We start from the raw sequence: 14308 nt of genomic DNA on the forward strand, positions 1-14308 counted from the left end.
ACAAATACAACATATTTTGTCAGTTAAATATATACTTTAGTATTATTTACATTCACTATTAATGCACACATAAGTTATTCAGGTTTATTCTAAGCCTTTTTCATCAATAAAACAACTCTATATGTTCATAATAACCGATAATTTTATCATTATTTTATAGGCCGACTCGAGACCAGGATAAAAATAGCAACATATTGGAAATTCCAATTTTTCAAGATGCCCGGATGACAAAAACCTGCTGTCGGATCAAAAAATTGATTTGCGTTCCGCAAATTCTCCGGACTTCGCCGTGATTAATACACTAATTTACATAAAATTCTAAGCGTTCGGATAAAAAAAAACACAAAATGGTATTAACTATTTTGAAATAGCATCAATAATCAGCATTTTATCGATCTCAGTACCATCAGAATATACTTTGTTTACCGTGCAAATTTTTATTGGAGGGCGCCGAATTATGTTTTGATATTGCCGGAGAGTAAACGTGTATATTTTTTAAATTTCAACTTTTCGCAATGTGGAATTTCATTTCGGAGGTGGTTGAACCTACCCCTGAAAAATTGGAAGCTAATGAAGCGAAGCTTAAAGTACAGCAATAGTATGAATGAAATAGTAGTAAGCCTTTGTGCTAGAGTTATGTTATTGTACCATGTGTACAATGAATATTAAATTAATACAGTGTAGTTTTCTTTTTCTAAATGCACAATGCATTCTGGATAGTCCGGAAAGTAAATTGAAATTTAGGTAAAATAACATAGACATTGTCGGACCACTTGAAATCTTGGAGGACCACTAATTTCTGAAAGCTGGTGGTTCTTTGGGTCAGTAGGTAAAAAAGTTAGTGTCAAGCCCTGATTCCACTTGTTAATGTATGGTGCAGAGGTTTACTGTTGATTGGCATTAGAAGCCAAATGCAACAAATGTGCGATCATGGCAACATTTGATTAAGTGGCAAATAATTGCAGACTTTGCTAATCTGCACTATAATTATAGGCAATATCAATTGCTACATTACTGCAAGTAGGGATGTTTTGATTTTGTCGTATGTTTGCAACTCTACAAAAGTTAAACTGTCAACAATTTTGACAGTAATTAATGTGTTACAGGGCCCACATCATAGTATACTTTTTTCCCCTATTTCAGCTAAAAATTCCCCCCCTCAAAAAAAGTTTTTATTTTTTATTTTATACCTATGTATGTTGCCAGCTAGTATCGTGCTATTAACCTTTGATTAAATGTATATTTATGTAAATTACATTAAAATATAGCAATTTTAAGTGTTGAATGGTTGGTGAAAAGGTCTTCTAAAATTCCCCTTTTCACCAAAAACGACGCAAAATTGCCCCCTTTAAGGGCCCAGGCCCCAATCCCCAAAAGTGTAGCAAGGGCCCTGCTGTTAAAATAAGATGTTGTAAATTTTATCTCTTCTTAAATAACTAAAGTGATGCTGAACTTTAACAACAAGTTTATGTTATTTCATGGTGACAATAATGTAAACTTAGCCTCCTAAAATGTGCTTGTGTAATTTATTATCATTATTATGGACAAAAATCGCATACAACTTAATTAAAGTGGCTTAAACTTATGTGCCAAAGTAAACCTTGATAGCGGGGCTATAATACTGCAAAAATTCAAGATTAAAGAAATAATCAAAAGCAAAAGCAGTTTCCATCGGAAGACATATGCCCCAAAGAACGCTTTTTTGAAACCTACACGCAGATTTCTAAACCTAAACATGGACCCTAAGTTCAAGGTCAAAGGGGTCAAAATATTTGTGCGTATGGAAAGGCCTTGTCCATATACACATGCATACCAAATAGGATGGTTACATGTACATCTGAAGTGATAAAGAAGTTATGAGCATTTTTCGAAAACCTAAACGCAAAAGAGTGACGGACAGACAGACGGACAGACAGATGGACAGTTCAATCACAACATACTGTCTTCATGTGAAGTTCCATAGCATGGCCTCATTTAATAGTGGACAGGGCAGCTCCTGATCAGACTGGGCAGTTACCTTTCCGGCTGTAAAAAGGTTGTCCTTACTAAATTTCAACAAGACTATTGTCAAGCAATATAAGTCCCCTACCGGCTCCACCATTGTCAGAAATTCCAGATTTTATATATATATATATTTGTTGCCATAGCAACCAATTTTTTTTATTTAGGAACAAAATGAAATGACGTGCATTATGTCCATATTGCCATCAATCAATGTTTCAAGTTTCATGAAAAAATATTAAGAACTTTAAAAGTTATTGCAGGATCCAGAAAACCACCATTTTCAGCCGTATTCCAAGTCTATTTGTTGCCATAGCAACCAGAATTTTTTACGTCGCAACGAAATGATGTGCATAACGTCCATATTGCCATCTATACATGTTTCAAGTTGCATGAAAAAATACTAAGAACTTTAAAAGTTATCGCAGGATCCAGAAAACCACAATTTTCAGCAGTATGACTAGTCTATTTGTTGCCATAGCAACCAGAATTTTTTGCGTCGGAACGAAATGAAATGGCGTGCATAATGCCCATATTGCCATCTATCCATATTCCAAGTTTCATGAAAAAATATTAAGAACTTTTTAAGTTATCGCAGGATCCAGAAAAGTGTGACAGACTCACAGATGCACAGAGCGCAAACCATAGGTCCCCTCCGGTAAAACCGGTAGGGGACAATTATGATAAATTATGTTGACATACTTCATGAATTGTAATAAAAGCAGCTAATTGTTTCCCAATAAGGATAACAACCTGTACCGCATCATTGGGAAACTTGCGAAAAAAAACTAAAATTGCAAAATGTGTGTTGTGAACTTGAAATAGACATTGCATTTTTTTGTGTCACTTGTGAAAAACTATCACATTAAAGAATATTTTATGATAATACTTTTTAAAAAGGCAGTGGCTAGTCGTACGGCCCCGTACGGCTAGACAAGAGGCTAGCCGTACTGACCCATACGGCTAGACAATAGGCTGGCGGTGTGTCTCTGTACGTATAGCCTTTCCTATGGAGATTGTCTAGCCGTACTGCTTATAAAGTATAGAACTGTCATTTAGTGCTGTTAACTATTAATAAGTTTGTTTAAGCTCATAAAAGTTTAAAAATTCTTTATCTGTTACGGCTTCCTTTCATGTAATACGGTTGCTTATTTGATTCTTTTATTAGTCAACGCTCTAAAATAAGGTGTGAAAAACTGTTTTAATGAGTTGAGGCATCGATATTATGAAAATCAATGACGTCAGCCGTCAAAGTTAGGTCCTAGAAATTGAGTAACACAAATAATTTAATTCGGTTTCTAATATGATTCTTTAATTAGTTGATGTAATTATGAAATTCTATGACGGCAGCCGTCAAAGGTAGTTCTCAGAAACTGAGTTACACAAATATATTAATTATCTTTAAGACAATTGATAAATAGATGGTTTCATACAAGCCATATATCTGTTCACTGAAAATGGCCGTGTCTGTAACTGTTCTCCACTTATGGTGCATTAATAGGCAAAATTAAACTGTACCAGCGTTCAAATGGTGTACAGTTTTACAAACGTAGTACAAGGAAAATTGAGGCTGCTAAAAGAAGATGCCCTAAGAAAACTTTCAATGAAAATCTTAAAGTGTCGGAAATTACATATAGTTGTATTCATGGAGGGAAGAACTTCAAATCGGAAGGCAAAGGCAAGCGAAATCAGAGGTAAATAGCATAGGATCCGCACTATTGATATTCCTTTATTCTGTTAACTTAAGCACATTATTTACTGGCTAAAAGAAATTTTTTGCTGAGTCTGGCCATAGTCATTGTGAAGTCCGACCGCATTAAGAAAATGTAGACATTAGTTATGCAGATTTATTTAGGAAAGTTGTTCCCCTCGAATAGTTACCTGTTTGAAGTTTAAAAAGTATCAAATCAACATATTTTCATGAGTATTAATGCATTCTATTATTATTATAATGAAACATGTTATTGAGGTGTTTATTTTTTTGTTTAAATAATTTGTGTCAAGTGATATAAATTTTTCATTAAATGCATATTTATATACTCCATAACTGTGATTTCTATTGATTGCTGTAATTGTAGTTTGGCTAAATAAATTTACATTTTCATATCTCCCTTGTTTACACCCTTTATATACTATGCACAAATCGGATTTCCAACCACGACGAAACATATACCAAACTGCAAATTCTGTGATGACGACTACACAAGCTAGTCTAAAGGCTAGAAATTTCGGAATCTGCACGTAGATCAATAATTAATCAATATATTAATGTGTTATAACAGCCGTACGACAAGACAATCTCCATAGAATAGGCTATACATACAAAGCTGTACGGCTAGCCTATTGTCTAGGGGGCTGTATGGCTAGCCTGTTGTCTAGCTCAAAGACCTATCAATATACAAAGATTGGTAACATCCATCAGACCAATAGAAATTATCGGAAATTCGAGCGGCGGAATCGAGATCTAGATCACGTGACATCAATCGAGCAGACGACGCCATTTAGAAGCCGAGTCGTGTAAACAATTGCCATCATCGTTATCGTTTTCACACCTGTCTTTATTGACTTTAAGGTTAGTATTATCGAATATCAATTAACCACCCATCGCTGTATTGTATCAATAAGTGTAAACGTCAATAATTAATCTAATTACGATGTAACTGTGCAGATAATTTGGTTATTATATCGCTATATTGAAATACAACGTAGTGGCAAGCGGGTGGGGGATGTTTCGCAAATCAGCTTCTTTCGACTAGTTTCCATAGTCATTTACGAGTAAGCTTAAAACAACTGAAAACTAAATAATGTCTTGAATGTATTTAACTTAATGTCTTCGCCATAAAAAGCCTTTGTTATAAATTTATATAATGTTCGTTTTTCAACTTTTTGTGAAAGAGTATTTAATATAAACACACACACACACACACAGTACATATCTGTTGAGTGTAAATAGAAATTAAACAAATTGCAATATTCAGTTATTTTTTGGATAACAGACAGTAATTTCAAGCATAGATTTATTTATATTGAGAATGATTTATTTTTTGTTGTAAAACATATACTTGAAATTTAAGTTAATGTTCTGAAAGTTTTTTTGTAGTTGCAGTTTTGCATGCAAATACCTCAGAAATATATTTGCCGCCTTTTTGTATAACTTTGCTGTTTATGGATAGATTTGGTTCATTTTGGACTTATTTCGTTTCATGTTCATATTGCTACATTGGTAGACTAAACTCATAGCACTATATTTAGTACACACTTGAATATCTCTTCTTGTAAGACATATACTTAAATGTTTCGGACATTGAAACATTGAGACGGGAAGGTTCAAAAATAGCTTGGACGCCTTTTTGTATAACTTTGCTATTTGTGGATAGATTTGTTTCATTTTGGACTTATTTTGTTTCATTTTCATATTGCTACATTGGTAGACTGAACTCTTAGCACTATATTTAGTACACACTTGAATATCTCTTCTTGAAAGACATATACTTAAATGTTTCGGACATGTACACATTGAGAAGGGAAGACTTCAAAATTAGCTTGGACGCCTTTTTGTATAGCTTTGCTATTTGTGGATAGATTTGGTTAATTGTAGACTTATTTTGTTTCATTTTCATATTGCTACATTGGTAGACTAAACTCATAGCACTATATTAAGTACACACTTGAATATCTCTTCTTGAAAGACATATACTTAAATGTTTCGGACATTGAAACATTGAGAAAGGAAGATTTCAAAAAAATCATGGACGCCTTTTTGTATAACTCTGCTATTTGTGGATAGATTTGTTTCATTTTGGACTTATTTTGTTTCATTTTCATATTGCTACATTGGTAGACTGAACTCTTAGCACTATATTTAGTACACACTTGAATATTTCTTCTTGAAAGACATATACTTAAAGGTTTCGGACATGTACACATTGAGAAGGGAAGACTTCAAAATTAGCTTGGACGCCTTTTTGTATAGCTTTGCTATTTGTGGATAGATTTGGTTAATTGTAGACTTATTTTGTTTCATTTTCATATTGCTACATTGGTAGACTAAACTCATAGCACTATATTTAGTACAGACTTGAATATCTCTTCTTGTAAGACATATACTTATATGTTTCGGACATTGAAACATTAAGAAGGGAAGATTTCAAAAATAGCATGGACGCCTTTTTGTATTACTCTGCTATTTGTGGATAGATTTGTTTTATTTTGGACTTATTTTGTTTCATTTTCATATTGCTACATTGGTAGACCAGGGCTTTTTTTCCTTCTTTATGAGTGGCCGTGGAAGGACATTTCACAATTTTGAAAAGGACAATTCACAAACCTAACATGGCCGTGAATTTTTACAAAATGGGCCGTTTTTCACAATTTTAATAATTTCACGACTCGGTTTTTCACAATTTTAAGAAGTTCGCGACTCAATTTTTCACAATTTTGAAAAGTTTGCGACTCAATTTGTCACAATTTTGAAAAGATTGCAACTCATTTTTTCACAATTTTGAAAAGTTTGCGACTCATTTTTTCACAAAGTAAGGGGGCCAGGGCCGCTTCACAAAGTCAGGAAAAAAAGCCCTGTAGACTAAACTCTTAGCACTATATTTAGTACACACTTGAATATCTCTTCTTGAAAGACATATACTTAAATGTTTCGGACATGTACACATTGAGAAGGGAAGACTTCAAAATTAGCTTGGACACCTTTTTGTATAGCTTTGCTATTTGTGGATAGATTTGGTTAATTGTAGACTTATTTTGTTTCATTTTCATATTGCTACAGTGGAAGACTAAACTCGTAGCACTATATTTAGTACACACTTGAATATCTCTTTGTGTAAGACATACACTTACATGTTTCATACATTTACACATTGAGAAGGGAAGACTTCAAAAATAGCTTGGACGCCTTTTTGAATAACTTTGCTATTTGTGGATAGATTTGGTTAATTGTAGCCTTTTTTTGTTTCATTTTCATATTGCTACATTGGTAGACTAAACTCATGGCACTTAATTTAGTGAACACTTGGATATCTCTTCTTGTATTACATATACTTAAATGTTTCGGACATGCATGCGTGTAGTGTCATCCCAGATAAGAATGGTCAGTCCGACAGGCCAATTAGGGGTGACCATTTTCGCTTTAAAGTAATATTTCGATTATAAAGGACCACACTTAACGCACACGCATTAATCTCATTTTTCCCAGAGGTTTCTCTGATATTGTCATAATAAGATTGTTTTGAGCTTGTAAAATGTTTGTTTTACTTCAATATGTTTTGCTTATTAAGGACTGAAGGACTTATTTCAATAAAATCGTCTTGAGAATTTTGCGAGTATATTTTGAATAAATGTGCACTTTTACACTCTTTTTAAAGTAAACAAATAACTAAATTAAAAAAAAATCATTTGGCTTTGATCATTGAACCGGAAAAAAACACATCGCGTCTAATGCATAATCAGATAAATAAAACAAACGTCAGCATATGCATGTAACAACATTCGATATGGAGGTAAAAAGTGGATTTAACAGGACACAATAAGAAAGATGGTCTCGCTGGTTCAGTGAACTCTGATCTTCACAAAGGTTGTAATAAAACCTTTCCAATCAAATACGCCTATTGAAGGTTTTTTTACATTGGCAATCAGCGATTAAAACGAATTTAGTCAAATAAGAAAATAAAATGTCTCTTTAAAAGTATTGTTAACAATACCAATACTAAAGTTTTATGGTGCTAAGTGAATAACAATGCATGCGTAATTTTAAATGTCGATTCAGCAGACGGTTCATCCAGTGGGTATAATTTCCGATAATTTCCGATCAAACAGATATTACATGTAAATGAACTATAAAACATAAGTTTCGGACCAGGATAAAAGATCGGCCTTTAAAATGTTTACACTTTATAACAATGTTGATTTTAAATTATATGTAGTGGTTGATCCTCGTAGATTGCATTTTATGATACAATTTACTCTTTATCAAAAGCAACGCTTTGTTATATGGTACGAGCGAATCGGAGCGATAGGTCTTTGCGAAACACCGTTATGGTTTATTGAAATCTGTGTTATATTGTTTTAACCTTGGTCAATAGTAAGTTGCTTCAATTGCTTATTCATCAATAATTTAAAAGCGCAGGCCTAACCATTAAGTATTTAATAAGTAACCTTTGCTAAAAATCATGAATCGTCAGAATTTCTTCTACAATTATTACTGCAAATATGTTTCTTCTGCTACTGCTGCTTTGCTGCTACAACTACTACTTCTTCTACTATTTATAAATAGTTCTTCTTATGCTTCTGCTAAACATGAAAAACAAAACTGTTTATTGTGAATAAATGAATAAGTTCTGTTCTCATTTTTGTTTAAGAGGATACTAATGTTATTATTACGATTAGTATGTGGACGATTATTATTACATGTTCATACTTCAATTTCTCTCACGCATACTTTATGTTGATGAAACCATATCTGCACATATAATATGTACATTTATATGAACATTTATTTTTTGCAGGATGCCGCGGAAGAAACGCAGTAAGGGCTTTTGTACACAGAAGTACCTATGGAAAATACCTGCTCTATCGAAGAAAAAAACCCTGCTCTATCGGGATTGTCAAATGATTCATGTTCTGGCAACAGTCCAACATGTAGTAATGTTTATGTCCAAACCTGTGATGAGGGGAATACTGTGTTCGTTTAGATGATGATTCAGGGTTGCTGAATACAGGATTCATTGATAATGGTCCAGACATAATGAACCTGGAAGATGAGACGGACATTTTGAATTGTGGATTTTTGGAAGACTTTGAACAGAATGCAAATGGGAGAACGACACTAAATCATCAGGAATGTGACATTGAGGAGGTGGAGGTTGATTGTGTTGACTTTTTAAAACTACAGACTGAAGTTCAGGAAAATATCAGTCAGGATTTCATGGTTCGTAAAGACAGAAGCAAATTGACATTGATGCAGATGTACTCGCACGGTGATGCTGCCTCCGCAAAACTGTCCATAGAGGTGCACTCTGACTTCAAATGCAATTTGTTCGTGCATAGAAAACCAGTGCCTCGTAGTCATGTCATTTGGACAGATCTGCCATTGTTATTTAACAGGGTTTCTGTGATAATGGAACTTTGTAGGAGACTTGCTGTGAACTCTTTCTGTAGTCTGCAGCTGCAAGAAGTAATTAATATGAATAAACTATATGTATTAGACTTGACCGTATTTATTTTGTTTTAATCTGTACAGATCTTGCAAAGTATCCACGTTGGTCACCTGTTTAACACAAAAAATGTTACAGAAATGTTGTTCTTTCATTTTATGAATCTCGTTCTGAGAAAATTGGACATAATGTTTTTGCGTAAATTGTCATTCCAGATTAGCCTGTGCAGTTCATACAGGCTAACCAGGGACGACACTTTTCGCTTATATGACATTTTTCGTTTAAATAAAGTATCTTCTTAGTAAAAAACCAATTTAGGCGTAAAGGGTCGTCCTTGATTAGCCTTGGTGGACTGCACAGGCTAATCTGGGATGAAACTACGCACAAGCATTATGTCCAGTTTTCTCGAAACGCGACTCGTGAAATGAAACAACATTTCTTCAATAAAAAGGTATTTCGTTAATTTATTATTAACTGTTGTGTAATGTTGTATGTTGTTAAATATGCTATTAAACTATCAAATAATTTACATGCGTTTTTTCGTTTGTTAATTCTATGCAACGTTTACCCTCGATGGGGGATACGTTCTGCTTAGGTACTACGGTATACTTTTGCTCAATGCAATTCAGCATGGACACCTTTTATTGCTTTTAACGTATATAATAATTTGAATTTCTACAGAGAATTTAAATGTGTGCGTAAGGCTACAAAATGCGAAAGAAGCATAGGAAAACGGGGCTTAACTTATTTACGTAATTTGTCCGTTTTTCCAAAGACGTATCAGTATATTGTTAGGTATTTAATTTTTCCTGTTTTCCTTACTTTAATGGTCTATTTCCTAAAACAAGAACTATTTTAATAACCGCTGTTTCGACTTCTGAATTTTAAAGAGATACATGGAAACCCGTTATAGCGTACCTTTGAGATTTGTGTCATGCTTTTTCAAGACGTGACCCCGGAACCCGGAAATACTTTTATACTCCATTTTTCACTCTGGACAAATATAAATTGCAATTTGCTTCCCATTTGAATTATCAATAGCATCTTCGTCTGCTGTATATTCTCCTAAAATTTCATCGAGGTCTAAATCATCATCCCATGAAAAAAAATCGGTTTTGTTATATTTTGCCATGTGAATATGGTGTACATGAAAAATGATATGATATTCTTATGTTAAAACTAATACGTTTGTAGGAATGTTGTGTAGGTTAACCCGGGGGTCTGTCCCGGGGTCACGGGGCCTTATTTTGGGCAATCATGTTAAAAAAGGTGCGAAATCTGTCAACCTAATATGCAAGTGTACTAATCTGACACCTGTTGAAGCTACACTGGCCTGCTAACTTCCCGAGATTCTCCTTCAGTAGACGTTCAACTGGCGCCGGTTTTAATCTAAACTACCGTGAATGCTCCTTCAATATGTCTGAAAAGTGATTTAAATAACAAGAATTTTTAACTACTCGTTTCGTTTTATTACAATATTCTAGGCGTCTTCTTTGTTTAATCTCGGATCTTAAATAAACATGTTTATTAATAGATCAATGAATCTCTACGGAAATATCCACCAATAAACATTGTTTAAGGATAGATCTGTGCTACTAATAACTACAACAATTACTAATGTGTTATAAGATTTTTCTTTTTAGCGTACATACAATATTTCCCGCATGCATGACTGCAAAATTGGACGCTTATTTGACTTAAAACTTTTGAATAAATAATTTTTGATGATTCTTTGAACCGATGAATTAGTGACATTAAAATTAATTAAATAATTTTATTACCATACAGATTATTTTTATTGCATCGGTCATTTAATTATTTAAAGCAGTATTCTGTACCACCAAAGACACCAGCAAGTTACGTTCATTTGATTTGATAACCGTTCATATTTTGCGAATCAATCGACACGTTACTGACGATCTCGTTACAGACGAACTATTCGTTGTACCTAGCCTTTGGCCACGTGACTAAATCTCGTTCCCTCCGGGAGAAAATCCGCGATAACCCGATAACGCTTATCTTTGTATATTGATAGGTCTTTGTCTAGCTGTACAGGGCTGTGCGACTAGCCATTGCCTTTTAAAAAAGTGGCACATTTGAATGCATCACCATTTTTAGGCTTGGTATAGCAATATAAGGCATGACGCCGTGTTTCTAATTAACGTATACATAATTACAGAAAAATAATAAAAGCCACGAAAAAATGTCTTGCAAGTTTTATGCAAAATAATAAGAAATGAGTTATCATTTATTTTGTTTACATTCCCCACCCACATTTCAAAAAGCATGATCCGAAAGTAGCGCGTCAATTTCATGATAATATGGACGCATACCTCTCCGGCTTTATCTTTTGCGTCTGCCAAGACCCCAAATTTTTGATAAAGTTCTTCGACTGTCACCATTCTTGTCTATTATCACTTCTTTGAGTTAAATTTGCTTAAAGATTCATTCCTCACACAGAAGCCGACAAGCTGCGCACAGGAAGTTGCGCTTCGGAAAAGTACGATGCTCAATAATAAAGGCAAACACCTACTATATACATTTTTGGAATATATTGTTGAGAGTAGATCTGTATGAAACATGTCACAGCGGGATGCATTTAGGAGTGCACTTGTCCAATCGTCTTCACTTATGTATAATGACTCCTACTTGATTTTAACTGCTGGGTACATTTCTCTCCAATAGTCCGCTCTGAATGACCTTGATTTGTAGATGACCCCAACGTCCTTTTGTTTGTAAAGGTCCCTGATGACCCTAAAGAAAGAAATTTTTGCTACGGCTAATGCGGCAGAATTAAATATTAACACTTCGAATATTATGTCCCCGAAATTATAATATTTCAACTTTATTTTATCTGTTGCAGAGATTGTACGGAAACTTCCACATTAAAGAGCCTATACATGTAAACAAGATTTGCGGTTGCGATTTATTTCACATAATTATTGCCCGATGTTTTCCCAATAAAGAAGATATTATATTCTACATCTACATCGTACGTCGCTACAATCACACATGATCATTATGCGACGGACTGTGAAAGAATGGGGATAAGGATTTTAAAAAAAAACAGTAAAGTAAGACGAGCTTGCTAGTTTACAGACAGAAGTAAAGTAAAGCAGAGTCAGCAGCTATGTTTCATCCTTCTCCCTCATGCATCTCCGGCTACGGTGGCCGCCAAGAGGTTTGAACCTCAACCGGCACAGCCATGAGGGATCATTAGGAGTTACGTTGTAGCTGGCAACTTATTAAGATTCTGGTTGTTGCTAGCCCCGCTTAAAGGATACCAAGACGGGGGCTTCAGCGATGGAGGCCGGTATGTTGTTCCAAGTGGTGATTATACTTGGAAAAAAGCTGTGGCGATAGTATAAAGAAGACGTTGATAAAATGTCCGTGTCCAATCGAATCATTGGAAAGGTATTTAGTTACTAGTGTATACACAAGGTCGTTGGTCATCTTGTAGACCATTGTCAGTTTGGCTTTGGTCATTCTTGACTCTATAGTTTTCCACTGTAGGTCGTTAATGGAGACAAGGAAGAGGATCGGTCCCAGAACACTCCCCTGTGGCATTCCACTGACCACTGGTGCGGGATCTGAGATTGTTCCGTCAACAGCAACTCTCTGTGTCCTGTCTGTCAGGAAGGCTCGGATCCACTCCAGGGTCTGGCCGAGTATGATGTAGTGGTGCAGCTTGGTCAACAGACGCTGGTGTGGAACTTTGTCGAACGCTTTGCTGGAGTCCAGAATGGCAAGGTCATATGTTGTTTCCCTTTGTCTAGGGACTTCAGGAGTTCATGCGATAGGGTTAACTTAGGAGTTGGGATTCACGACTCCGCCTCCTTCTGAATCCATGCTGGCAGTCAGTAAGGATGTTGTTCCTGTCCAGGTGTCCCATGACATTACTGACGATGATATGCTCCAGCATTTTACAGCATATACAAGTGAGTGATACTGGGCGGTAGCTGCTCGCTTTGTACCCGTCTCCCTTCTTAAATATTGAAGACACTGTCGCAGTCTACCATACATCTGGGGTGGATCCTGCTGTCAGGCACTTTTGGTATAGACAATACCAGAATCGATAAATTGACCGACGCCATATCGGCTATCACGTGACCCCGCCGCCATCTTGGTACTGAAGAATTTGAAAGAAAACAGTGTTCTACATGGGTGACATGTGGAACGCTGTTATATGTCAAATTCTTCGCGTAATGTTTAAGGCCGAATTTGCTGTATTTTTTAAAAAGAAATCCTTTCAGTAATGCTTTTGCTTAAAGCGGCCCATCCACACACAATATCATTGTCAATTTTATTATCAATAATGAAGATTGACAATAAAATTTATAGTGAATGGATGATATTGAAGACACCGTCAATGTATTGATGAAAATCAGAGAGCTCAAATATTTATTGACGCATTGTCAATTTTTATCTTGTTTGAATGATGACCAAAGTACAAATAAACAAAATATTGATTAATACACTTAAGGGTAAAAAGATTCTGTCAATATTATTGAGTCAATAAAACTGACAATGATATTGTGTGTGGATGGGCCGCTTTAAGTGATATTCTGGGCATCTAACAGTTTATAGGTTTCTATCGCAAACGTTGTTTAGTTTTGATGTTTTCACTTCATATGCACTTATATTTGTTAATGCAGCATCAACATGCTAAAACAATATCCCAGAAAGATAAAAAATAATGCATTTGAATATCAACCTTACTTTCGTTTGACAACTGATCATGCATGTACGATGTGAACCTGAATTTAGTTTTAGTGCAGATTCGTTCATACGACACAAAGGCGCAATTTTGTTTTACGGATCATTTCGGCTTACAGGACTGGGTGGGTCATGTAAAATATCGAATATAAAATACATTTTAATAAACAACTGATAGCAAGATGAGTTGCAGATAATTGGTCAGTAACCACATATTAACTAACTCTTTTGACCTGTTAATTCTTTTCAGCTGAATTCAACAGTGTTAAATGCCCATAATATCACTTTAAAACACAATTATTTCTTTATTGGATTTTATTATTCGAAGATAATTATAAAGGTCATTTCCGCAGTCTGAAGGAAACTTTGTGATTTTTATCGTTAATAATTCGGCAGATGTTAATTAGCGAAATTTTTAAAGATTTATG

The 14308-nt window shown here is 34.8% G+C and overlaps 1 protein-coding gene and 1 long non-coding RNA gene across 2 annotated transcripts in view; one reads left to right on the forward strand and one right to left on the reverse strand.

Moving 5' to 3' along the window:
* LOC127833943 (apoptosis inhibitor 5-like) overlaps nucleotides 1-11659 on the reverse strand; it is a 29188-nt gene extending 17529 nt beyond the window's left edge. Inside the window, 1 exon segment of the mRNA XM_052359471.1 lies at nucleotides 11498-11659. Coding sequence (XP_052215431.1) covers nucleotides 11498-11566 — 69 coding nt within the window. The 5' untranslated portion in view covers nucleotides 11567-11659.
* On the forward strand, nucleotides 4377-9693 carry LOC127834012 (uncharacterized). Its single transcript, XR_008027760.1, has 2 exons — nucleotides 4377-4573; nucleotides 8517-9693. It is a non-coding gene; the product is annotated as an uncharacterized LOC127834012 (long non-coding RNA).
* Nucleotides 11660-14308: the final 2649 nt, after the last annotated feature.

This window comes from Dreissena polymorpha, chromosome 1, assembly GCF_020536995.1.
Source record: "Dreissena polymorpha isolate Duluth1 chromosome 1, UMN_Dpol_1.0, whole genome shotgun sequence".
NCBI lineage: Eukaryota > Metazoa > Mollusca > Bivalvia > Myida > Dreissenidae > Dreissena > Dreissena polymorpha.